This window comes from Pholcus phalangioides, unplaced genomic scaffold, assembly GCF_987345545.1.
Source record: "Pholcus phalangioides strain wild (caught in Gottingen) unplaced genomic scaffold, Ppha-v1.0 ptg000009l_1, whole genome shotgun sequence".
Classification (NCBI taxonomy): Eukaryota; Metazoa; Arthropoda; class Arachnida; order Araneae; family Pholcidae; genus Pholcus; species Pholcus phalangioides.
The window spans coordinates 45,685,873-45,710,913 of NW_028301602.1; the positions used below are offsets into that span (position 1 = coordinate 45,685,873).

The following is a 25,041-nucleotide window of genomic DNA, read 5'->3' on the forward strand; positions in this document are numbered from 1 at the left end:
GTTGACCATATCTGCAAAAAACGGGACATGTCATTCATGTAGGAATTAGCTACCCATATTCGCTCGAGAAAAATACGGGACATTGCCAAATATCGCCTGAAAATTATGCAAAAAAAGTAAGTAAAGCCACCAACTCCTGTTAAAATCACAGAAAAGTTGCCAATCGCGAGTAAATGAAGCTCCTCTTAAAATTGCAGTAATTTAAAATAAAAACTATGACAAATGTGTGAGGAATATTCTTATTTGTAGTCGTAATTATCGTAATACAATTTCTGAGTTGGGAAGATAATTTCAATCGTTGATTTGAAGACTAAAATAAAGAATAGAAATTCAAGTTGGCTTCATTGAAAATACGTGCAAAACCGGGACATTTTGCCAAAAAAGTCGGCACACTCGAAAAATCGTAAACGAATAAGACAAATACCAGGAAATAAAAAATTCCTTATGCATTTTGACAAGCTATGGGCAGGGACGGGCTTAAATATTTGGCGGCCCGGGGAGAAAAACAGCTTTGCGGCCCTCTAAAATTATTCTTCCTGATTCTTCAGCGTCCTCGGCAGTCGCTGTGGTGGTCGAGTGGTCATAGTGAGGACTCGCATCGTGAAGACCCCGGTTCGAACCCCACCATCGCCACAGTGGTGGTCGGCTGAAGTTGGTTTTCTGTGGTTCCCAACTTCAAACGCAAGCCCGTCTCGCTGCAGAGATCAACAGGCTTACAACGGTATATTATTCAATCGTTATACTTTACGCATAGAAATTTCACGAAAGGTTCAGTACACACACTTCCAACTTTTACCAATTCGTTACAAGTTCCGCAGAAAACTTCGACGAGGATCATGTCTGGTTTAGTAGTAGTGTCCTCGTCACCCTGACGCAAAAGCCAGGTTAACATTAGCACCAGAGACTATCAAACTCACTACGTATTATGTTTGTGATTTAAAAAAAACACCTGGCAATATATATACATTTGGGCCGATCGCCCAACGATAAAAACTGAGTGTGCCCCCCGGGCATTTAAAGGTTAAAAACCACTACACACACACACTATGTAATCACTCCCCTCAAATAGTGGGACTTACAGAGCTCCAGCAGTCGACCTCTTATATAAGTTATATAGGAGGTCTTCCTCCAGCCCGGGAACCCCGGAAAGATTTTTATTGTTGCCACCCCTCCCCCCTTCTTTGTTGTTTTAAATACATCGTTTAGTTGCGAATCAAATTGCTCTTTCTAGTCCCGCACCCGGGCATCAAACCCACGTGCACTCTGGGCTTGGGCAGGGCTAGTTTCACGCATGGACAAACGGACACGTGCCGGGACCTCAAAATTGATTGCCTTTTCATTACTGTATTTTCATGGTCCCCACATCCTTCTAGCAGGGCTCCTAGGCTGGGATATTTTGAGGGTGGCCCTGGTCAGACTCTTCATGGACTCTTCTGTAGTTAATTTATAGCGTGAAAAAGCAAAAAACTGATAATAATTTTCCCGAGCCCAGGGCTAGATCCCTGTCAGCCCCGCCTTTATGGGGGGGGGGGGTCATGATTATATTCACAGAACTCTCCCGACGCCTCTGCCTCGGAAAAAAATATATAATAGGGGACTCAAAAAAATCATATTCGCCCAGCGCCCGAACTTATGATATAATGACATTACTTGGGGGGATCTGTCAAAATCCTAAATCTGCGGATTACCTGTCCTGTAAACGGAAGTTTAAGCTATTGCTTTGTTAAGAAGTCAAAATGTAACTCAGAGTAATCAAAGTGTATTTTTATTTTGTATGCGGCCCCTAAAATTTAGCGGCCCCGTGCTGTTGCACCCTTCGCACCTTCCTAAGTCCGGCCCTGGCTATGGGTGTCATCTTCAGAGGATAAGAATATCACGCTGACCGAGTTTCCCCCTTGGATTAATTACCAACTCTTAAACCTCGGCGGTTGCTCAGCGGAACGAAAAGTCGGCGCAGCCAGAAAAACAGAAAAAACCAGGATTCTTGGGAACCGGGAAATACGGGACATAGGGTCACGATAAGTCAAAACAACTAGTTCACGATTTTCAAACTTCAAATGTCTTAACAAACTTGAAAAAATGAGAATTTTTACTTTAATTAAGGAATAACCTAACGATAAAAAAATAATCCAGTCTCTTGAATTCCATGTATGGATTGGCTATATTTTAAAACTATAATGAGATACTCTTTTGATGTACAACTCACATTAAATAATAAATTCACGATTGAAAAACTTCAAAGAAAATTTTATTGACGTGCTTTACTGAGAATTTTCATCAAAACTTTGAGTTAGCCGAATACTATGAAAAAAATCATTTTTTCCCCTGGTATGTCTTGCGCTCATCTCTTTACTTATAAAATCATAAAAAATACATTCACTTACAACACATCAAAGAAAGAGACTTTTTGGAAATTAATGCTGATACGAACTTTGGAAGAAAAAGTTTTCTCCGCTGGGAATAAAACGCTCTTACGATCCGGGCAAGCACACTAACCAATATGCCACAGGGAATCAACTAATTCTTTCCTTAAAACACGTACAGTGTTTCATGGCCGCAACTAGGGGGGGGGGGGGTGCAGGCTGACTGTTGCCCCGGCACCGTACTAGAGGGAGGGGGGGGCGCAAATTTCACTCTTTAATCTCTCCTTCAAGATTGTGAGGTGGCGCCAAAATGCATGCTTGCCCCGACTGACCAAGCATCTAGTTGGCGGCCCTGCAGTGGTTTGATGCGCTACGCTATGTCCAGAAACAATCTTTCTTTGATTTGTTATGATCTCTCTCTCTCTCTCTCTATTATCACCACCTGGGTACCTATGACTAAGTTGAAGACGGATTTCCTTCTAACCCAGCACAACCCAGGTCTACCGCCATGGAAAATTCACTACCTAACGAGTTGTGCCGGAAGTGTATGTGTACCGAACATTCTGAGTGGGTATCGAAGTAATTTCATGAGTCTTCCTACGTTTCGGAAAATTCACTACTTTGTCCTTGTTTTCAGGTTTCCAGAATTATTTTTATTTTTTTCTGAGAAAAGTTTTGTTTCCTCCACTTTGAAACATATATTTCTTCATTGATGTGAGTGTTTTCGTGGTTTTGTTTCCCACTCACATTCACCAATAGACGTCGTAATTCCCAGAATTTTTTGTATTTCTGCTTTTTTTTATCGGTTACGTTTTAGAATTGGGAAAAATATTATTGTTGTGGCCGGTTTTATTGGTCGGAATAGTTGCGCCATCTATTGGGGAAATTGTGATAAGTGACGTCACGAAAGGTGTGTCCGCATACGTTGTCCTTTCACTGTTTTCCGATCTGCTAACCCTGCACTCGAAATGGAGGACATGTCCTCCTAAAAGAGGACAGTTGATAACCCTAACCTCTAATGTTGTGTCTGATCTTCAGTGCTGACATCTATATTTCAAAAGCGAAGTGTGAAAATTGATATTTGTAGCATTGTAGGCCTGGTGCTCTCCGTGGCGAGACTTTTTTAACGCGGAGATAGGCTCGCATTCAAGCCTCGAAGTTGGTAACCATAGACAACCAACTTAAGTCGACCACAGTTCAAGCAGGCTACCATGTCTGCACTCGATGCGTTACCAGGGCCGGATGTTGAATCTTACAAACTACGCGGCCGCAGAAGGCGCCAATTAAAAGGGGCCGACTTTTTAGTCCACCAACTGAATGAGGCTATTTTTTAAGGCGATAACCGAAAGGGGGTAGAGAATTTTTTATCACTACAACATCATTCGTTTTTGCACTCGAGAAATGTCCTGTGCATCACGCTATTATGCGTGTTGTAAGAAAAAAAATAGTTGTGTCTCTGTGACTGTGGGGGTCGGTTACTGCACTTTCCCGAATCGCAAGAGGACCGAGGTTCGACTCGCGTAATTTTGAGGTCTCTGTGAGATTTTTAATTTAGCTATGAGGGATTTTTTTAAATGCTGTCTGGTATTACCTTCAAGCAGTGCCGCAAGTGGAGGTGAGGGGATTAGGCGGGTCTGGTGCTCGATCGCTGAACTAGAGGGGGCACAAAATTCCCACCTTCAATCTGTTTATCTTCATTACACGGGGGGGGGGGGGGGATATGACAACTATTTTCCAAATTAATGAAAATATATTATTTTCCGAAATTACACCATAGGTCTCCATGGAAAATCGTTTATTTCGTTCTAGAAACGGCCCAAAATTTGAAAATAAGTTTTTGAAAACACCAAATAGCGATATAAAAAAGACAAAATTTGATCGAACAGATCCAAAATTGGGTAAGGCCGAGAGATTACAGTACAAAAAGTCTTATGAAAGATATTTTATAAAACTTGAAAATATAAACAACCTATCGGTTACATGCGAGTGAATGCAACCAATAAAATTATCGGCTGGGTTTTTCAAGTTTTGTAAAAGATCTTACACCCAACTTTTTTATAGTTTAATCCTAGCCATACTGAGAATTCATACTAAGATGAGATACAGAAGATCTTCTTTATTGTACTGCATGCACATACATAACCACCACTTCTTCCTCTGCAAGGTTAAAGTTCTGTAAGTTCCTAAGGCCGAAATTGCACTATAAAGGTTTGATAAAAGATCTTTTACAAAACTTGAAAAAAAAAACCACCAATGAGCCTACTGGCTACATTTTTCAAGTTTCATAAAACTTTTATAGTGTAATCTCGACCTATGAAACGAATTAAAAAAACTTCTATGTAAAAATAAATGAAAATTTTATTATGCGACGATTATTGCTTCGTTATACAAAGCTTCAAAGCATTTTGTTTTTCTCGTTCTCTCATTAAAAACAAAAAAATTAATAGGAAGTTTCTTCTTCTCTTGAAAACGAGATTTTTTTTTTTTTTTCCAGATCCGCCAATGCAGTTCCGTCATGAATGGTTGAAGTGTTTTGCGTGACCACCTATACTTTACGGGACTTTCGGAGTATTTTTTGTTTTGTTTTGGCTTTATTCTGAAGAGCAACATGCCATTATGCGTCAAAAGGAAAAGTATTCACCCAGTTTGTATTATATATTACCAGCACTAACTTATGAAGCTGAAACATGGATACTGGGGGAGGCTTAAGCAAGAATGCGACGTGTTGGACCAACACCCCCCTGTAGATAAGACTGTCTATAGACAAGATTTATCTATGGGGTTCGTGGATGTACCCGGGCGGCTGGATGGAAGGGCCTACCCTTGTGTTTAGACAAATAATTTCATTAAATTTTGAAATAATAAAAATTCATAAGATCCCACACGTTCAGAGGGGCATTTATGGTTTTTCCGCCTGTAGACTACTACTACTAAACCACACATGCACCTCGTCCATATCCCTCTGCGGCACTTCAAACGAATTGGTACATGTTGGAATGTGTGTGTACATGTTGAGAACCTAACGTCACATACATAGAAACAAACTGTGAAGTTTATATCTATGTAATGCTTGTTATACGTAGTGTTTTTTTTTTCATACAGAGCACAACTCAGGTGACGGGTAATTTACTACATAGCGAGTTGTGCCGGAAGTGTAAATGTGTGTACCTAACAGTCTGAGTGCGTATCTAGTGTTGTGTAAGATTTTTCAGTGCTGCCATCTATACTTCAGAAGTGAAAAATGAGTGAAATGTAACTATTGAATTAATTACATTTGTACTGTTTGTAGGTCTGTTGCTCTCTGTGGCGAGACTTTTTAATGGGTTGATTGGCCCGCATTTGCGCCTCGAAGTTGAGAAGCACAGAAAACCAACTTCAGCCGACCACCACTGTGGCGACGGTGGGGTTCGCCGCGTGTGGACTACAAGAATTTTGCCGCCCTTCTCCCATTCCAGCTTAATTTTCTTGACCACTCTTTCTTCGAATTCTCCACCCTGTACTATAACCCGCTGGTTGGTGATAATGACGTCCTCTCTCTCTCTCTCTCTCTCTCTGTCTTAGTCTACCAAAGACACAGTCTACTTGACACAACCCAGTTGAGTTCGTAAGTATCCCGGTGGTGTGGGAGTCGGGGTTGCTGTGGGTGCTCCAGCACCTGTAATTTGTGGCACATGTCCGAGCACCCACGGGTTCAAAACATTTCTGCCTCCCCCCCCCCCTATCCACCTCTGCAAAGGGAAATCATTACCCTTTAAAAAAGCAATAAATTATGTATATTTTTTTTCTTTTTTGTTGCTTTGTTTACGAGATAGGTTCTTTCATTTTCCGCTGGAGGCGCTGCCTGTCAAATTCCCCAACAGCATTGTTACTTAGCGACCGTGTTGGTAAATAAACATCATTCTCAACAACAATGCTTTCTTAATGGCCTTGAGCAAGGTCAGCTTCCAACAAGGTTTTACTCTCATTATAACATTGAACTTACATTTTATAACATAATCTTGGAGGAAATTTCCCAAATTTCCTCCAAGAAAAAGTTATTTTTTCGCAACAATGCAACTATCGTAACAATATATAGAGTTTTGATATAGAAAATATGCAAGGGATAGTTAACAATTGATATCTTTCGAACAGAAACAGAGACATAGAATAAAAGTTAACGAGATAAACTAAACACACGTTTTACATCACAGAATAGAAACATCTTAATACCCTCTAGCGATAAATTTAAGAACTTTTTTTTATATTTGATTTCGATTCCAAAGCCAGAAAAAATTGTGTACTTGAGGAAAATTCCAATCACAGTTATATAGAAGTAACTTTCCATAACGGACACTCCCAGTGAGCGGTCACCTCCCGTTAACGGACAATTTTTTCAATTACGTCGACGGGCCTCAATGGATTTTGCTGCCGAAAATCGGACGCTGTTTTCTTCTAAGGAAAACACTCTTCCCATCATCCCATCATCGTTATTTTATCAAAATCGAATTTAAATCAGCAATCGATCAGAGCGGAAGGAACTTCCCGTTTCATATATTTTTCCTCCTTCATGGAATGGAGGGGGAGAAGAGAAGGTGACGTAGAGAGAGAGAGAACAGGTTTATAGATATATCATTGAGAGGAGAAATATAACCTATTTCTCCTCTACGTCACACCCTCAGCGGACAAAATATTCGGTCCCGAGAGTGTCTGTTATCCAGAGATTTTTTCTACTGCACACATGATCAACCCATGGCTCCCGACCTCAAACCTATTTTTGTAAAAATAAACTAATCGGTCATTTCCAGATACCTCGAGTGACCCGCGGCACAGTTTCAGAACACATATGCTACCTGCAGCACATTTATAGATCACTTAAATGACACACGATCCCGGTGCGTACTTCAAGAGGCAACTTGGCGCTCATTTTCAGATCACTTCATTATCCCACGGCACATTTACAGATCACATAAGTGAACCGCGGCACATTTATAGATATCCCCGGCATAGTTACAGATCACTTTAGTATCCCACGTCACATTCACAGACCACTTAAGTGAACCGCGGTGCATTTTCAGATCACTTTAGTATCCCACGGTGCGTTCACAGATCACTTAAGTGAACCACAGCACATTTTATAGATCCCTTGAGTGGATCCCTCCTCAGTACAGTGTTACAGATCACTTTCTTTCTTTCAAACCGAGCACAAGTGAATTGTGCTGGAAGTGTAACTGTGTGTGTGTACCTAACAGTCTGAACGCGTATGTAGTGTTGTGTTTGACTTTTCGGTGCCGCCATCTATATTTCAGAAATGAAGTGAGATGTATTATGATTGAATTTGTGATGTTTGTAGGTTTGTTGCTCTCTGTGGCGAGACTTTAAAGGGGAGATCGGCTCGCATTCGCGGACCACCACGGTGGGGTTAAAGATCACTTAAGCGGCCCGTGGCATATTTTCAGATAACTTTAGTATTCCACGGCACACTGACAGATCACTTGAATGAACCACGCCACTTAAGTGGCCCAGGGAATAGTTACAGATCACTCAATGACCCGCACATTCCTCAAGGTTGAGCACCCTTGATCTACCTACACTGCTGGCCACCGTAAATGCAACATCCTGAAGGAAGCATGCAAATAATATGAAATTTACAACATGCATTAGCGGAGGTGAGATATGCAAATGATTAGAATTTCAGCGCAGACGCACATCACGCGCGCCTGTGGCGCCACTTCAAAGCGCTATTTAAGGCTTGGAGATTTCGACGATTTGAAGTACGGCAATTGTATTTTTCTTGTGGTTTTTTCAAAAAAAACGATCAATTATGCCTCGTAGAAAACAGCGATCATCTTTTGATCAAGTATCCGAGTTCGACAGAGGAAGGATAGTGGCCTACCGAGATTGTGGATTATCTTTCAGGGAAATCGGTAGTCGTGTTGGACGAAACCAAACAACTGTAATGCGGATATGTGATCGTTGGATGCAGGACGGTACGACGTGTTCGATCGCATCCACCTCAGTGCACCACTTCACGTGATGACAGGCGTTTTGTGCGTATGGCAGTGACGGATCGCTCAGCCACATCACGAACCATAGCACAGCACATTCAGTCTGTACCGCATCATCCAGTGTCTGCGCGTACCATTCGACGGCGTTTACAGCAGAGTGGTCTGTCCGCAAGACGTCCATTGCTTCGTCTACCCTTGACGCAGAACCACAGACGTCTCCGCCGCCAATGGTGCGATGAAAGAAGGATGTGGACGGCACAATGGAATGAAATTGTCTTTAATGACGAGTCACGCTTCTGTCTGCAACACCACGATGGTCGGATTCGAGTCTGGAGACACCGTGGAGAGAGGATGCTGAACAGCTGCGTTATGCACCGCCACACTGGTCCTGCACCGGGTATTATGGTATGGGGCGGTATTGGATCTCACTCTCGCACTCCTCTAGTCCGCATTGCCGGTACTTTAAAAAGCCAGCGCTACATCTCCGAGGTGTTGGAGCCAGTTGTCCTTCCTTACCTTCAGGGCTTGCCCACAGCCATATTTCAACAGGATAATGCGCGACCACACGTGGCACGCATTGTCCAAAGGTTCTTCGTCAATCGCCAGATTGAATTGCTTCCCTGGCCAGCTCGCTCTCCGGATCTTTCGCCGATAGAAAACATGTGGTCCATGGTTGCTCAACGATTGACCCAGATTACATCCCCAGCTGCCACACCAGATCAACTTTGGCAACGCGTGGAAGCTGCTTGGTCTGCTGTACCCCAAGAACACATCCAAAGTCTCTTTGAATCAATGCCGAGGCGTGTGGCAGCGGTGATCTCCAACAATGGCGGCTACTCTGGCTACTGATTTTGGCAGGAACCACACTTCACAGAAGTCTATAAATTTAATCATTTGATGCTTGGTCAACATGTTATCTACAAAATAAATATTGTTGCGATATCTCTTGTCTTTCTTGGTGTTGCAATTTGGGTGGCCAGCAGTGTATAATGTAACACTATTGATATTTCTTTAAAAAAATGTGATCAAAAAAGGCCTCTGAAAATATTCAGTAGAAATATTAGTTGTGTAGGGCCACCACACACATTGATCTTCAGAGAGGTGGTCCTTTAATAGAGGCAAATTGGAAAAATAAGACCACGTTTCAGCATACGCTCTAAATCAGAGGTCTTCAGCCTTTTTCCAGTCGCGAGCACTGCCTGTACCCGTCATCAAAAGAAGAGCACCCTTATGGCATGCAAGTTTAACATACGACGAATGCATGAAATCAGGGATGATTTCAATCCTTGAATGCAATTTTTACAAGATTCGGAACGTCGATCAAATGCTCGCGAGCAAGAAATCGGACACAAGGATCGAGCACTCTCGGTACTTCAGGGAGCAACCGGTTGAAGATGCCTGCTCTAAAGCATTGTGAAAAATAACCAGTGGAATGTTTCTAAGCTCCTAAAAAATTCCCAAAGTGGGCAATATTGCCCCCGGTGGGCGATGGAAGCTACGAGTATAGCATTGGGTCCTATGGGTTCGCTTGAGTCCGGGTAGATGAGAGAAAAAAATTTCTGATGAAGGGGGCGATGGGGGGGAGAACAAAATGTTTGGGAAACTATGATCTATATCTGTGGTCTGTATTCAAAGCTGTCCTTAGTGGGTGGTCCCTCTTTCGTGCGCAGGGACTTATTTTACACTAATATTTCTAGTGTTGTATTGGGCAGGGCCCCAACAAGATGCTTGATCAAACGTGGCAAGCGTACTTTTGACACCCCCTCGTTATGTTGAAGGGGAGGTTACAGGGCCGCCCTTACCATACGCAGGGCCCGGTACGAAAATAATAGCGGGCCCCCAGCTATTATTTTTTTCTTCTCTGGGAGAGGGGAATCGAAAATTCAGAAAATGAAAATCATTAAAATTTAGAATAAATGCAAGAAACTATTTCAGAACCTATGACAATTCAGAATATTTGAAAGAAATAATTTCTGCGCCCATAAAAATTTAAAATTTATTTCCAGAATTGATGAGAATTTTCATAATGAATGAAAGAAATAGTTCCAGAATTAATGCAAATTCATAATTGGAGAATTGATCAAAATTCATAATTCCAGAATTGATCAAAATTCATAATTGGGGAATTGATCAAAATTCATAATTGGAGAATTGATCAAAATTCATGAAAATTCATAATTCCAGAATTGATCAAAATTCATAATTTCAGAATTGATCAAAATTCTCAATTTCAGAATTCATGAAAATTCTCAATTTCAGAAATCATGAAAATTCTCAATTTCAGAAATCATGAAAATTAATAATTTCAGAAATCATGAAAATTAATAATTTCAGAAATCATGGAAATTAATAATTTCAGAAATCATGGAAATTAATAATTTCAGAATTCATGGAAATTAATAATTTCAGAATTCATGGAAATTAATAATTTCAGAATTCATGAAAATTAATAATTCCAGAGAGGATCCAGAGTACAGGGCCGTCTCAATGGTCATAGAGCCACTAGGTAATTTAGGTGGATAGGGAGTCTCTCTCATACTAACGAGACATGCAAAACAAAATGATGTCTAAAACATGAAAAAATATTATGAATTTGGTGTGGCTGGCACTTTGTCTGATAGGGAGAAGTACTCTCGAAGACTTGTAATTATTAAGATTCCCCCCCCCCCACACACACACACACATGGGGTAAAGGCTGATAGGGCTCTGTGGGCGTTAAGTATTGGTCTTATATTTTTCCAATATTTAAACTATATATTTTCTTGAAAATCAGTAACTAGTCTCTGGGGTCCTGTCAAAAATCAAAAGTCCCCGTTCAAGTATGTGGGGGCGCGGGGCACATATCTACTACTATAAGAGTGTGTGTTAATAAATCAATATAGATAGGCAGAAATTCAAGTTCTGGCTTTTTAAAGCAGTTATAGTTGAATGTGATTCGTAATCAATGTAATAAAATTGAGTTTTATGGTCCCTAATTTTTGCGGCCGGTGAGGTGAGAGAGATCGCACCCTTCGCGCCTGCCCAAGTCCGGCCATATCAACGAAAATATTCATTTGCTGAATCCGTATTCTCTCTCAGCCGATTCAGAAAAATCAGGAACATCTTCGTTAGCCGAGGTATCACTGTACAGTCAACCCTCGGTTTACGAAATTAATTTGTTCCAGAAGTCCGTTCGTAATTCGAATTGTTCCCCAACCGAAGTAATTTTTCTCATAGGAATCAATGTAAAATGAATTAATCAGTTCCTGGTACTCCGAAGATTTCCAGCGTGAACATATACTGTGCACAATTAATGGTTATCATTAGAGCCCGGATTATATGCAAGTGCATATGCATTTGCATATTTTGGCCTTTTTTAGCATTAATGCATATAAATGCATAAAATTGAAGAATTTTCGGAATAAGTGCATATTTTTGGAAGTTTATTTAAGCGTAATCACTTTTTTATGATTTTTCAAGTAAGTATTGCTAATAATGCTGTAAAGCCTCTCTTTTGCGTTCACAGGATAAAAAAATTCGTTCGTAAAAGAGGGGTGGCCGTTGACCAGGGATTTGAAATGTATACTTCCAATATACAAGGGGAAAATATTAGTTGCCCGTAAAAGAAGGGTGGCCGCATTTGACAGGTCTCCGTTAAGGGGAAGGGGGGGGGGGGGTTTACTATTATTTTTATAACATTGGTTTTTGTGCCGCAGGTGGAATTTAGTGAATTAATAGAGATGTTCGTATTTTCCAAATATCAAGTATTCTATTATTAAGGCTATTTCTGGAGATATGTCAAAAAGCGTTCAATTTTTTCAGAAATAGTGTTGAAATTCTTTGTTACTGGTATTTCGTTACTGAGCAGCTACAACAAACTAGAAATTAAAAATGCCTAAATGAAAAATGTGTAGAAGTTTTTTGCATATGCAGGTATATGTGGGGGGGGGGGGGGATATTTTTTGTAAATGAAATATGCACTAAGGAATAGAAAATATTCATTTTAAAACTTTTTCATGATTTTTTAGTGTATATTTTGGGTTTGAATGCATATTTTAGCATTTTCAAGTGCGTGTTTTAGCATTTTTAATGCATATTTTGGCATTTTTGAGTGCATATTTTGGCATTTTTAAGTGCATATTTGCATATTTTTAGAGCATATTTAGTCACTTTTTTAGTGCATATAATTCGGGATCTAGTTATCAGTAAACCAACACTGAAAAAATTGCCATAATTCGAAAAAGATGAAATGCAAAACAATGCCACGGCAAAGTCTGGTTTCAGTCTTTGCCGTGTGTTACTTATAACTTTGGAGTCAACGCCCTCAAAATCTTTCTTGCAACCAGTGCCGTCTTAAAGCATGGGCCCCACCCGGGGCATCAAGAGAAGAGGGGAGAGCCTCACAAAAATTAGAACTGGTTGAAATTCTTGAGAATTTGCTAGGTAAGGTCCTCAGAAACATCAGTTGGCCCGAGGGCCCACGATGCTCTTACGTCGGCCCTGCTTGCAACACTATCTGGCTACAAAATATACTCCAAGCTAAATTTATGGTTCTGTAAGACACTTGCTGCCAAGCTTATGCAATGTAGCATGATTAAATAATGTTTCCAGAGGTTACTGACTTAGTTCTATGTCAGATATTCTTGCAAAACAACATTAGAAAAAGTTCCTCTCTTCAGAGCTTCATAAAGTTTGAAATGAACTGATGATCCAGTGGCTGGGGATAAGAGTCGTATTTGGTGGTGAGAACTTTACCGAGGGCCGGAGTTAGGCAGGTGCGAAGGGTGCGGCTGCACCGAGCCGCTAACTTTCTAGGGCCGCAAAAGGGGATAAAAATGTTTTGATTACATTTTGACTTCAACTTCTTATCAAAGCAATAGCTTAAAATTCAGTCCAAGATAGAGAACCTCTAAAGTTGAGGGCCTGGGTAGATAATCGGTTTTCTAGCCCTGACAGCCCCAAATCTTCAAGTGCTTGGGGGTGCACTTGCAATTTTTTCACTGGGAAGCGGACATCATGTCCATATTTATTGCCAAATGACATTTTTTTATGACTACGAAGGAGTTTTACAGTCATTCTCGACCAGCAGAGTACCCATGGACACCCTGGAGTATTGGAAAACCCCTGTTCAGAGGGGCCACAATTTTTTTTTTGCACCGGGCCGCAAAATACTTAAGCCCGTCCCTGCCTTTACTGTGATGAAATATTATTCCTCAACTGAAAGAAAAACTGTTTTCTCAGATTTCTGAAATGGGCTTCCTTTGTTATTTAGACCATTTTGCGTGTTCGTAAACAGAATAATTTTTTGTTGTTCGCAAACCGAGGATTGACTGTATTTTCATCAAAAAGTCAGGAAGCCCAAAAAAAGAAGGCCCCGAAAGTCCCGTAAAGTATATGGTCACAAGAAACCTTTCAACCATCCATGAAGTTACTGCGTTCGAGGGTCTAGGAAAAAAAAATCTCGTTTTCAGAAACTTTCTATTAATTTTTTTTAATGAACCAGAAAACAAATGCTTCGAAAAAAAGCTTTGTATAATCGAAGGATAATAATCGTCGCATAATCAAATTTTCATTTATTTATTTACATCGAATTTTTTTTTTTAATCGCGTCCTCTTTCAGCGAGACATTTCTTCCTCTTCTTCTTCCTCTGCAAGTTTAAGGGGTCGTCGGACCGATCCATTCCAGCAACGGCAGGGGGCGTCGGTAGCGAAGAAAAGTCTCGTCGGTCGCGGACTCGCATCGTTCCCGTTTTATTTTCATCCGTTAAGTGTACGTATTGGTGTTTAAAAGGAGAAGAGTTTAACACAACAAGTGAAACGTAAATCGTTCTTTTCTTTTTAATAATCAATGCAGGGGCAGTAGATTACGGCCTGTGATCCATCAAAGTGGTGAGTGTTTGTATCTCGAATTTTTGTTTTGAAAATGATTTTTTTTTTTTTTGCTTCTGATCCGCTGGCGAGAGAGAGAGCTGCCATCGAAAACCCGAGAGCCGATTGTATCGACCGACCCACCGACATACGTGTACATTGAAGATAAGTAAGTAAACAGATGCGGATGGGAAAAGTAGCCATTTAAGTTGGGATTTCTACATTCTCGCGTTGGAATCGTCGAAAGTATCGAAGTATATATTAATTGTTGAATCGTGTATTTGGCGTTTTGACAATCTTTTAGAAATGTGATTGAAAGGAAGAGAGGGAGAGAGAGAAAAAAATGCGATCTCTTCTCGCTGTGTGTGTTGGTCGAGAAGATTGTTTTGGTTGATTTTTTTTCTCCCCCCTTTTTTTTCCGCTGGTCGCTGCTCAGTGAGTGAGTGCCTTTTAAAAAGTGTCTCGGCTTCATCTCTGGCTTCAGATCGGTCGGAATTTTAGATCTTTTTTTTTTTTTTCTTTTCGTTTTTACTCGAACTTGTTGATACAGGGAGCTGTTTATATGCATTTATGCGAGTTGAGTGAGTAAGATTTTGTTGTTGTTGGTGTCCTTTATATTGAAAATGTTAGCGAAGTTATCTTTTTTTTTGTTGTTATCTCTGATTCTTAATGTCACGCCATTGTAGTTCGTTTTACTTGTTATTTCCGATTTAAAATCACTGAAGAAAATTATTATTTCTAATTTTTGAAACTTTTGTTTTATATATTGTGACCCAGAAAAAAATTATTTTTACCCAAATCGATCAAAATTTTCTTGCCACTTTTTTTTCCTTAGATTTTCTTTAATTTGAAAAATACTGCCGTTTAGAAGCGGAAAATTAAATTTTAAAATGCTTTTAATGTGTCTACACCTACAAATTAATTACATTTGCCAACCAATAAATAAAATAACAATCAAAAAATAGTTTTTGAAGATAATACAATAAATGAAGTACATTTATTGGTATAGGCCTGAACCCCAGAATTTGCAGTACAGTGAAACCTTGCTACAATAATACTCAATATAAGGATAAATCCCTCCACAATAATATTTTTTCAAGTCTTGTTTGGAAATGACTAATGTTTAACTAGGGCCTCTCCATATAAGGATACCCCCCCCCCCTCCCTCTCCACAATGATAATTTTTCCAGTTCCAGAGTATTTTTTTAAGATTTGAGTTTCTTAAAAACACCATGAAAACAAATTACAAACACTGGTGTATAACAAAATGTTAATTAAATAAAAAAGTCTCATAGGAACAGGGGGGGGGGGGGTGGAAAGTATTTTGTGCAAGAGAGCTGAGAGACTGGCTGTAAACAAATACAAAAAAAAAACAAATGAAATGAAAAAGTTATTTAAATAATGTTACATACACAAAATTAGCAACAATTAGCAATTATAAACATTCAAAATATTTATAAAAAATATATTATATAAAAAAAATGATTATAATTTTTTTTTAAATATTTTTATCTCTTGCTCTCTGTAATATTTTCCACTTGTGAGAAAAATCAAGGTTTCACTGTGTTGTCATCAAATTGAGGAGGTCTAAGAATATAATGTCCCATGTGGTTCATTCATATTCACTGTGTGTGTGCCTTTGAAATCAAAATATATTATTCCCTGTAAGGATTCACAAGAAGCAGAAAACATAAAAAAAAGCTGTTACAAAATTTTCAGCAAAAAAATGCAGGAATTTCATCTCTAAAGTGATCCACATTGCAAACCAAAATCATTCTTGCATGCAGTAAATTTCTGAAATAGCAAAACTATAGTTTATATTATAGTATATATATATTAATTCAAGTAAAACTTTGGGGAAAAGAGTGGTATATACAGATATTTATAAAATATGTGGAGTTTTCTGTTTTTTATTTTAAGATCAAAGAATATTTATAAATGAATTTCCAAATTGGCAAAGTCCTGTTATGAAATTGGGCAAGAACCATTCTAGATTAGATGCTGTGGGAATTTAATGTCATTTTCATCATAAAGGGAATAAATGATCTCTTCCCCAACCATTTCTTATTCCAGACTGTATTTGATAGTTTTCAAAGCATAACTTTTTGAGAAACTAGATGTCTTTTCTATCCAAGACAGTGATTTTTTGAAGATAGTGAAAATTAAATGTAGTTGACCGAATTTTGTGTCAATTAAATATGACTGGATGTAGCGTGGAAGAGCGTAACATGCTTTTAAAAACCTTGGGTGATATAATGAATCTCGGATACAGGGAGCTGTTTATATGCATCTATGGGAGTAAGATTTTGTTGTTGTTGCCTTTGTATTGAAATATTAAGAAAATTAATTTTTTCTTTTGTTATTTTTGTTTCTTAATGTCTAGTGTCACATCATTGTGGGTGTTTTTACTTGTTATTTCCAATTTAAAATCATTGAAAATTATTATTTTTTAAATTTCCAAAGATATTTGTTCCATTTTTTTCTATATTATAACCAAGAGAAAAGAATTATTTTCACAACTTAATTTAAATTTTCTTGTCACTATTTTTTGTTTATATTTGCTTTAATTTGAATGAAATTGAAAATTACTGGTGTTTGGAAGTGAGAAATTAAATTTTAAAATGATTACACGTGTCTGGTAAATAATATAATGAAAGGCTGGAGGCCCAGAATTTGTAGCCTAGAGTACATAGTTTCTTGGCAACATTGTGAAAAACAAAATATTAAAAATTACGAACGCTGGTAATAATTACATGAGTAAAGGGTTAAAATTAAACAAAAAAGTTACATAGGATAACAGATAGAAGGAAAAAGTATTTTGTACAAGAATTGAAATACACAAAAAAAAAAATAATAAATAAAATGACAAATAAGTATTTAAAAATGTAAAAAATAAAACAATTTTCAGTATACAGCAATCAGAGCTGTAACTAGACAGGTGCACCTGCACAGGGCCCACTTGAGGGGGGGGGGGAGGCAGAAGGAACCTAAATTCAAATTCTTGCACAGGGTACAGGAATGGCTAGCTATGGCCCTGACAGACACAATTACCAATTAGAAAACTTAAAAACATTCAAAAACATTGGCAAAAAAATATATAATGATGATAATTGATTTTTTTTTTCAAATTATTTTTATTAAAAATTATTACTATCCTGCTTTCTCCAATATTTTCCACTCGTGCAAGTAAAACGAAGATTTCACTGCTGTCATCAAGGGGTTCTAAGAATCTAATGTTCCCATGTGGTTCGTTTTTTATCATATTCACCATCTCTGAAATCAATATATTCGGTACCAAGACATGATCTTATTTCATGTAAGGATTCACAAGAAGCAGAAAACATGAAAAAGCTGTTATCAAATTTATAGCAAAAAATACAGGAATCTCTAAAGTGATCAAAGTTGCTTACCATATTCATTCTTGTGTGCAGTAAATTTCTGATATAGTGGAAACTGTATTCTGAATTCAAGTAAAAATTTGGAAAAACAGTAGTATCCAGATATTTATAGAAAGGGTCCCCTCAGCAGAATATGCTGAGAACTGTGATGTTTGTCGCAGAACAATCTCAGAAGGAATTTTAAGAAAAGAATAGAAAACACTGTTTTAGGAATTTTCACCATTAAAACTTTTTGATCAGCTGAGATAGCTGAATTGCAAAAAAATGCAAAACATTCTGCTTTGGAGGGAAGGGGTGGAATTTACTGGGATATTTTAAAGATCAAAAATACAAGTTAATCTACAGAAGAGAGAAACATGTTTTCAAACTATACAGATGATGCATTAAATTTTGGTTACAGGGAGCTGTTTATATGTATTTATGTGAGTTGAGTAAGATTGTTGTTGTCTTTTTATAATGAAATGTTAGTGAAATTATCTTTTTTATTTGCTATATCTTTGATTCTTAACATCTAGTGTCATGTCATTATTTTTAACTTATTTTCAATTTAAAATTATTTATATTTTGTAAATTTTTAAAGCTGTTTTGTCTTTTTTACATTACAACAAATTGTAACATAAAAAAGACAAAGAAGAAAAATATTTTTATCAACTTGATCTAAATTTTCTTGCCACTTTTTTTCCTCTAACATTTCCTTTAACTTGAAAAAAAAAATTCAAAATACTGGTGTTTGGGAGCGAAATGCAAATGTTAAAATGATTAAATGTGTATGGACTTACTTATTAATTACATTTGTCTACCAATAAATTAGTAAAATAACCAAAGTCAAAATATTTTTTTTAGATATGATATTTTGGGATATATTTGAGATATTGTTTCGGTGAAAAAATTATTTTGTAAATTTTCAATGAAAAAAATTGTATATTAATTGAATATTAATTTTCAAATTAGATAATTGTGGTGTATATTTTACTCCCTCTTTTACTGGTAGCTGTTCCTCAAGCGTCTTTTAAAGTGTTTAGGCTTCAGATCAGTCAGAGTTTTAGATCTATTTATTTTACTCAAATCTGTTAACATATATATATTTCAATGCTAGACAAATCGCAAAAAAACTAGGTGCAGAACAATTTTTTAGGTGCCAAAAATAATTTTTCTTGAAGAAAAGGGTTCAAAATAATGCTTCTTTTGACGTTTTCAGTGCATAGTGACCTCCTTTCATGTTGGCAGATATGCTGCTATAAGTTCAAAATATTTTGTGCTGCTCTCAGCCTGTAATTTAGCAACTACACAAAAGAAATTTTAGGCACTAATATCAATTTTTTTAATTGTTATATGGTAACCTGGGATTTCTCCAGCACTGATATATCTGTTATGGTGAATGTGATAAATTGATAACTATGCATAATTACCAATCGTCTCAGTAAGTTTGATAAATTTTCCCATATTTATCACTTTTACTGGTTATTATGCATAACTCCTGAATGTAGTTGGTAATTATGATAAATATGGAAGAAATCTCACACAGAAATATTACTTAAATTGATCTACAGTATCTCCTGTATGTGATGGATGCACCAAACATTTTGCCATAAAAATTAAAATAAAAGTTATAAGGATAAAAATGTGTAAATTATTATCAGTTTTGTAATGTTAGCTTTCTTCACTTTTATCAACATTTTCAAAAATAATCATCTATCAACTCATTATCCTATACTGAAGTTTGAGCAAAATGTCTGGTAAATTTGGGTAATTTATTGACGATTTATCATATTTACCAATATGAGCTGATGATTAGGTATGTTATCACCAGTAAATGGGATAAATTCACAAAATTGATAAAACTTACCAAAATGGTCATACGCGTAGTTCACCAGATTTCTCACATTTACCATACACAGTTGTTTGTTTGTATTTGTGAGTCCAGTAAGAAAAGGTTAACATTTTTATATTGAACTGCGATCAAAATTGCTGTAATTCCCTGGGTATGCTCCATAATTTCCTGCTGTCTATAAAAAGAATAGTTATTTTTGAAACTTTGTGGGTAATATAATGATATAGGTAACAAAGCTATATAGGCTATAGGTGTATATTTTTTCCCATTCTGAAACAGGATTTCAATCTAAAATTGCTATATAATTTTTTCTCATCTTTCATAACCTTACTTTTGGTTTTGCATATTTTGGAGAAACACTGTATGTGTTCCATCTCCTTGTGAAAGAGTTATGTGAAAATATATGCAAGTGCAGTCTATGCAAAGGTTCAAGATATACGGCTCATTACTGAAGAAAATGTACATTCCACAACTTTTCAAACATTTCCATGTTTTCCACATTTCAAAGTTTAATTTTCAAACTAAAATTGATATAAAATTACAACCAAATGACTTGAAGTTTAATATTTCATAAGTATTTTTCACTTTTATTTTGTAGCAATACTTTGTTTTTTGGGTTTTATGACTGAAAGTCATGGATTTTGTCCACTCTGTTATGAAAACAAATATGAGATAAGAAAATTAAAAAAAAAACATGTGCCCCTCCCCTCCCCCCCCCATATAGTTTGAATTTTGACTCTGGTAAAGTTTTTAAAATCTGGTCAAAGAGTGAACACTGGACTTGCTCAACTATATATATCATTCAGACAATTTTTTTCTTTTACTTCCAAATTTTTTGTTGGAATTGAATAGTGAATTATGTTGGTATATATACACAAAATAATTTTTCCGTTTTAGCAAGCATTCTCTCCTGTGAGCTATACTATGGTGTAGTTATATAGGTCTATACAGGAAATTAGTCTTTAAACTAATCATTGATTCTCAATATGGCACTATCAGTTTTTTTTTTAATTTAACCTTTCACCAGTAGAATTGATTTAAATTGATGTTCACAATATTTTTCTTTTATTGTGCTGTCTGATCTTTCAATTTAGAGATATCAACTAAAAAATACAATTTATCAACAAAAACATTTTTCTGTATATTTTCTGGACTTGTCCATAGAAATAACATTTAACTTTTTTTTTGTTTTTAATATTAATTTTATTTTCCTTAAAAACAGTTGGGGTCTGAATTAAAAATAGTTGGATCTCTTAAGTTTGGACTCTCTCACCTACAAAGGGAGGGGAAATCAAAGTCAAAGGCTTTTATGAACGGAAAATATTTTTTCTAATTAGTAAAACCAATGTTCCAAATTGGAAACATTAGCCATCGAAAGGTTAAAGGGATTTTTAAATTTAAAGGTAATATATCTTTTCATCATTATCTGAAAAATCAAATAGTGTTTTTTCCCTCCACTTTTTTTAAGCAAACTTGATCTCAATTATTTTCTCTCCACCAAGCCACTCTTTTCTGTTTTTTGTTTGATTGGCGAAAGCAAAAGATATTTGTTTTTGCAATTTATATGAAATTATACATTAAGAGTAGGTTTGGTACAATTTAATCCATTAATCAGGTTGATTAATTGATCAATTGTTAATACCAGTTAAAATTTTTAGTTGAGTTAATTGACTCGATCAATCTAATTCAAATTTTATTGAAATTTTTATTATAAGTTCATAATTTATTTTACGAAACCAATTAGATGCCTTATCGGATTCTCCCATTATTGACAAAAATGGATGCAGTGTCCTTTACCTCCACTATACGGATTTTTTTGGATATATTTGAGATGAGTGACCATATTTTTAAAATTATTTGAATCAATATTTTTTGATTAAATATTTTGACATTAGTGGAAATACAATCAATACAATATCAATGAAAACTGGTGATGATTTTAGTTTTAAATTAGGTTTGAGATAGAAGTTTTAGAAGACGACCTAAATTTGTCGTCTTCATTAGGGTCATTCAAGTATTAAGTCTGCATCGATAGTGGAAGGGGATGTCGGATTTGCTGACTTTTGATGACAAGGGGGGATTGTTTGAATGATGTCATCAACCACCCTTTATAAAACATGAAATATTCTTAATGTCACCTTTACGGGATGTGCATAAAAGGAGAAAAAACAGTTTCTTAGTTTGTGGGCATCTGAACTAATATTTCCCCTACCGATAAATCCTCTATAGAGTCACTTTAGTGATCTTTAAATGTTTCACAGATCCTTCAAGTGATCTGGAAATATGTCCAGGCTGCTTAAGTGCTCTGGAACTGTACCACAGATCACTTCAGTAATATGGCAATGTTACTTACTGTAATTACTTGAGTGATGTAAAGCTTAATTGCGGGCCACTTAAGTGCTTGTATTGTATCATCTGTCCCTTAATGGATCTCTAAATATGCCACAGACTGCTTGAGTGTTATGGAACTTTGCCATGGGCCACTCAAAAGATCTTTAAATGTGCTGCAGGCCTACTTGAGTGATCTGAAAATGTACCATGGGCCACTTAAATGCTCTGGAATTGTGCCACGGGTCACTTAAGTTATCTGTAAATGTGCCACTTGGTTTATTTTTACAAAATATGGTTTGAAGTGGCGGGCTACATTTGGCTCACGAGCCATAGATCGAGCATATATGGCTTACAGGACGGGTCACAAGGAATTGGTTAAAGAGAAATGTTGAGTTCTTTTCCTTCAAATAGCTCTGAAATTTACATAAATTGATTATAATACCATATAAAGATATTTTCTTCCAAAATTAAAAATTTTAAAGTTTTTAATCAAAAAATTAATTTTTCATCATCTGGGGGTCGTGTCTCCCCTCTCCCCATATGCATCTCTGATCCCAATATGCATTAGGAGATACGGGACGAAGGGGAGGGGGTCAAAAATGGCTAAAAATCTGCTGACGTAATACTTGAATGGCCCCTTGTGAACAGTAGTTTTAGTGTCCTGTAATCATCAGCCGCCCCCCCGCTCCCCAGAGCCATTTGGGAGCATTTTCTAGGGGAAATAGTGGCAGTATGCAGATCAAAAGTAGTTTTGAAATCTGTGCCTGGCTGATTTTCTAAAAAAACAATATCGTAGTGTAAATTTGGCAGAAACATTCAGCATTACTTCAAGCATATGCTGCCTTAATTTTTTAACCTATTTTAATATTTGTTTACATCTAGTGAATAGGTGAGTGAAATGAATGAAATATATTTTTGTAGCATCAATTAATGGAGAATTTTATTAATTGATGTAAGTTATAAAACAATTTTTTTATAATGTGAATAGCATTTGAAAATAAATACTTCATTTAAATTTTTTGATTATCTAGTTAAAAATTTTCTCATGATTAAAATGATTCTCATCCTAATTAAAAGGAATAAATATGTTCATTAATTAGTTACATTCACCAACCAATAAGTGATATTAACCTTTGACTTATGTAACGATTCATACCCCAGATCATTGACTCACATGTGAGCAGATGACATGAATATGAAGACTTCATAAACAAATAAAACAGATAAATAGACCGTTCTGTCAGGAAGAAAAACCTGAGTATATATATTACTTATCTCAAAATAAATAGTTGAAAATTGATAGGGAATAATGTTTAAAATACTTGTATTGGACAAAATTTTCTGTGGTTTATCATATAGATTTAAGTAATTCAATTGATTACATAAATGGCTTGAAGATTCCAGGTGGCAAGTCGCCATGGGGACTGAGAAATTAGTATTGGCGCCTATAAAATTTCATACATGCGGTTATTAAATTGGAGTCTATGAATAAAAAAATTTTCTTCAGAATGTTTTTTTTTACATGGGAAGAAGTTATTGAGTCGTGGAGTAATTGAAGAAAGATTATTTAAAGCTGTCTTTCATGAGCATAAACCATGCTTGGCTTCTGAGAAATTTGTCTGAAGATTAAATATTGTTTTAATTTGTCAAGCCTTGATATAAATAATATTTTTAATATATAATAATCTACTAGAAATATTATTTATATCAGAAAAATTGAAAAAAATGTGCGATACTCAAGAATTAATACTTAAAATTTCAATATTCTCAAAAACTCGGACATTTTAGTTATTTTTAATTGACTTCTATCCATGAATTTTAACTTATCAGTTATCTTCCAGTCATAGTCACAAAAAAATTAAGAACCTTTTTTGGCAGAAAATGGATACCTGGTCCCATTTTCTTGCCAACAAGAAATTTACCTCTTAAGCAAGTAAAAAATATGAAAAACGAACTCTGAACGCCTTTTAAGTAAATATCATCGATGTTTAATACAAAATGTGCATTTACTATAAATTGCACCTTGTTAAATAAATATGAATTCAAAAATTAAGATAAAATAAAAAGTTACGCATTATAAAATGTAAGAGGATTTAGCCAGCATATATGCCGATCCTCAAACTATAAAATTAATTTCTTAGTATCTATTCATTTAAACTTTTTTTCTAAATCTGTGTGGAAAGTTTTTCTGGCAGAGAAATTTGTTTCAGTAAATTATTGCAATAAAATTATTTATCAATAGTAGCTGTAAATAAACTTTTTTTTTCTATGGGATCTTATAACTGCTGTTTGAAATTAAAATTCCAATCTAGTTCGATTTTTAAAAAATTTTGAAAGGGTACATGGCGATATGCAATATTTTAATGCCACATTGTTTTTATATAGGCCTACTCTTCTCTTATTGTAGAGTAACACAATTTTTCATCAAAATTATTATTAACATTAATTAGAAAAAAAGACTAGACTTTTCAAATTTTCAAGATGTGAATGTAGCTGTCTATACGGGACATTCGTTCAAGACATTTCCCAGAAACATACATGGTTTCAGAATATTCATTCCCAAAATGTACCATGTACCTACCCACTCTTATGAGAAAACACTTTGAAATTTGCATGTGCTTTTAAATACTAAATCTTTCAAACATTTTTTTCAAGCACTGCATGCGTTTGAGTATAGGTTGAGTATACTACATATACTTTGGAGGAATTTGTTGTTTCCTCTGCTTTTCCACAATACTTATACAAAAAACAATGATAAAAATATGAATTATATGCCTCAAATATGTTAAGTAAGTAGAACTTATTTAAAAAAAATTCAATATCTAACTGATTTGAGTTGCTTTGAATTATTTTTGAAATTTAACTTCATTCTTTTTATTATCTAGAACATAGTTTCCCAAACTTCGATTTCATTGCCCCACCCCCTTTTCAGAATTTTTTTTCTCATCGCCCCTTCCCCACCTCAAGCCAACCCATAGGATCTTATACTAAATCTAAAGCTTCTACAACAACACCCCCCCCCCCCGGACCCTTCCATCATTCTCTGGAGGCAATAGTGTCCACTTTGGGAAACACTGATCTAGAACATGAATAATTTTTTCCTTAGAATCAGATTCTGCTAGAACAAATTTTTTTAACGGCTGTTAAAATTAGTAAAATCTAAAATTCCTTTATAACATAGTGGTTTCTTTAGTCCCTTGGCATTTGTTATACTAGATATTAGATTTAATTTGAAATAGTTATTTATACTTGTATAATACTTTTTTTATGTGAAAATTCAAAATAAA

At 36.1% G+C, this 25,041-nt stretch overlaps 1 protein-coding gene across 2 annotated transcripts in view; it reads left to right on the plus strand.

Moving 5' to 3' along the window:
• The first annotated feature begins 13,797 nt into the window (after positions 1-13,797).
• Positions 13,798-25,041, plus strand: part of LOC149083188 (protein Gawky-like) — a 34,830-nt gene continuing 23,586 nt past the window's right edge. Inside the window, exon 1 of one of the 2 annotated variants that reach the window (XM_089236364.1) lies at positions 13,798-14,215. Coding sequence is in view for 1 of the 2 variants with exons in the window: in XM_089236363.1 (XP_089092489.1) it covers positions 14,757-14,775 (19 nt within the window). In the remaining variant the exon portion in view is untranslated. Of the gene's footprint in view, positions 14,216-14,342; positions 14,776-25,041 lie in introns of those variants that run through there. The other variant, XM_089236363.1, reaches the window with a different exon arrangement.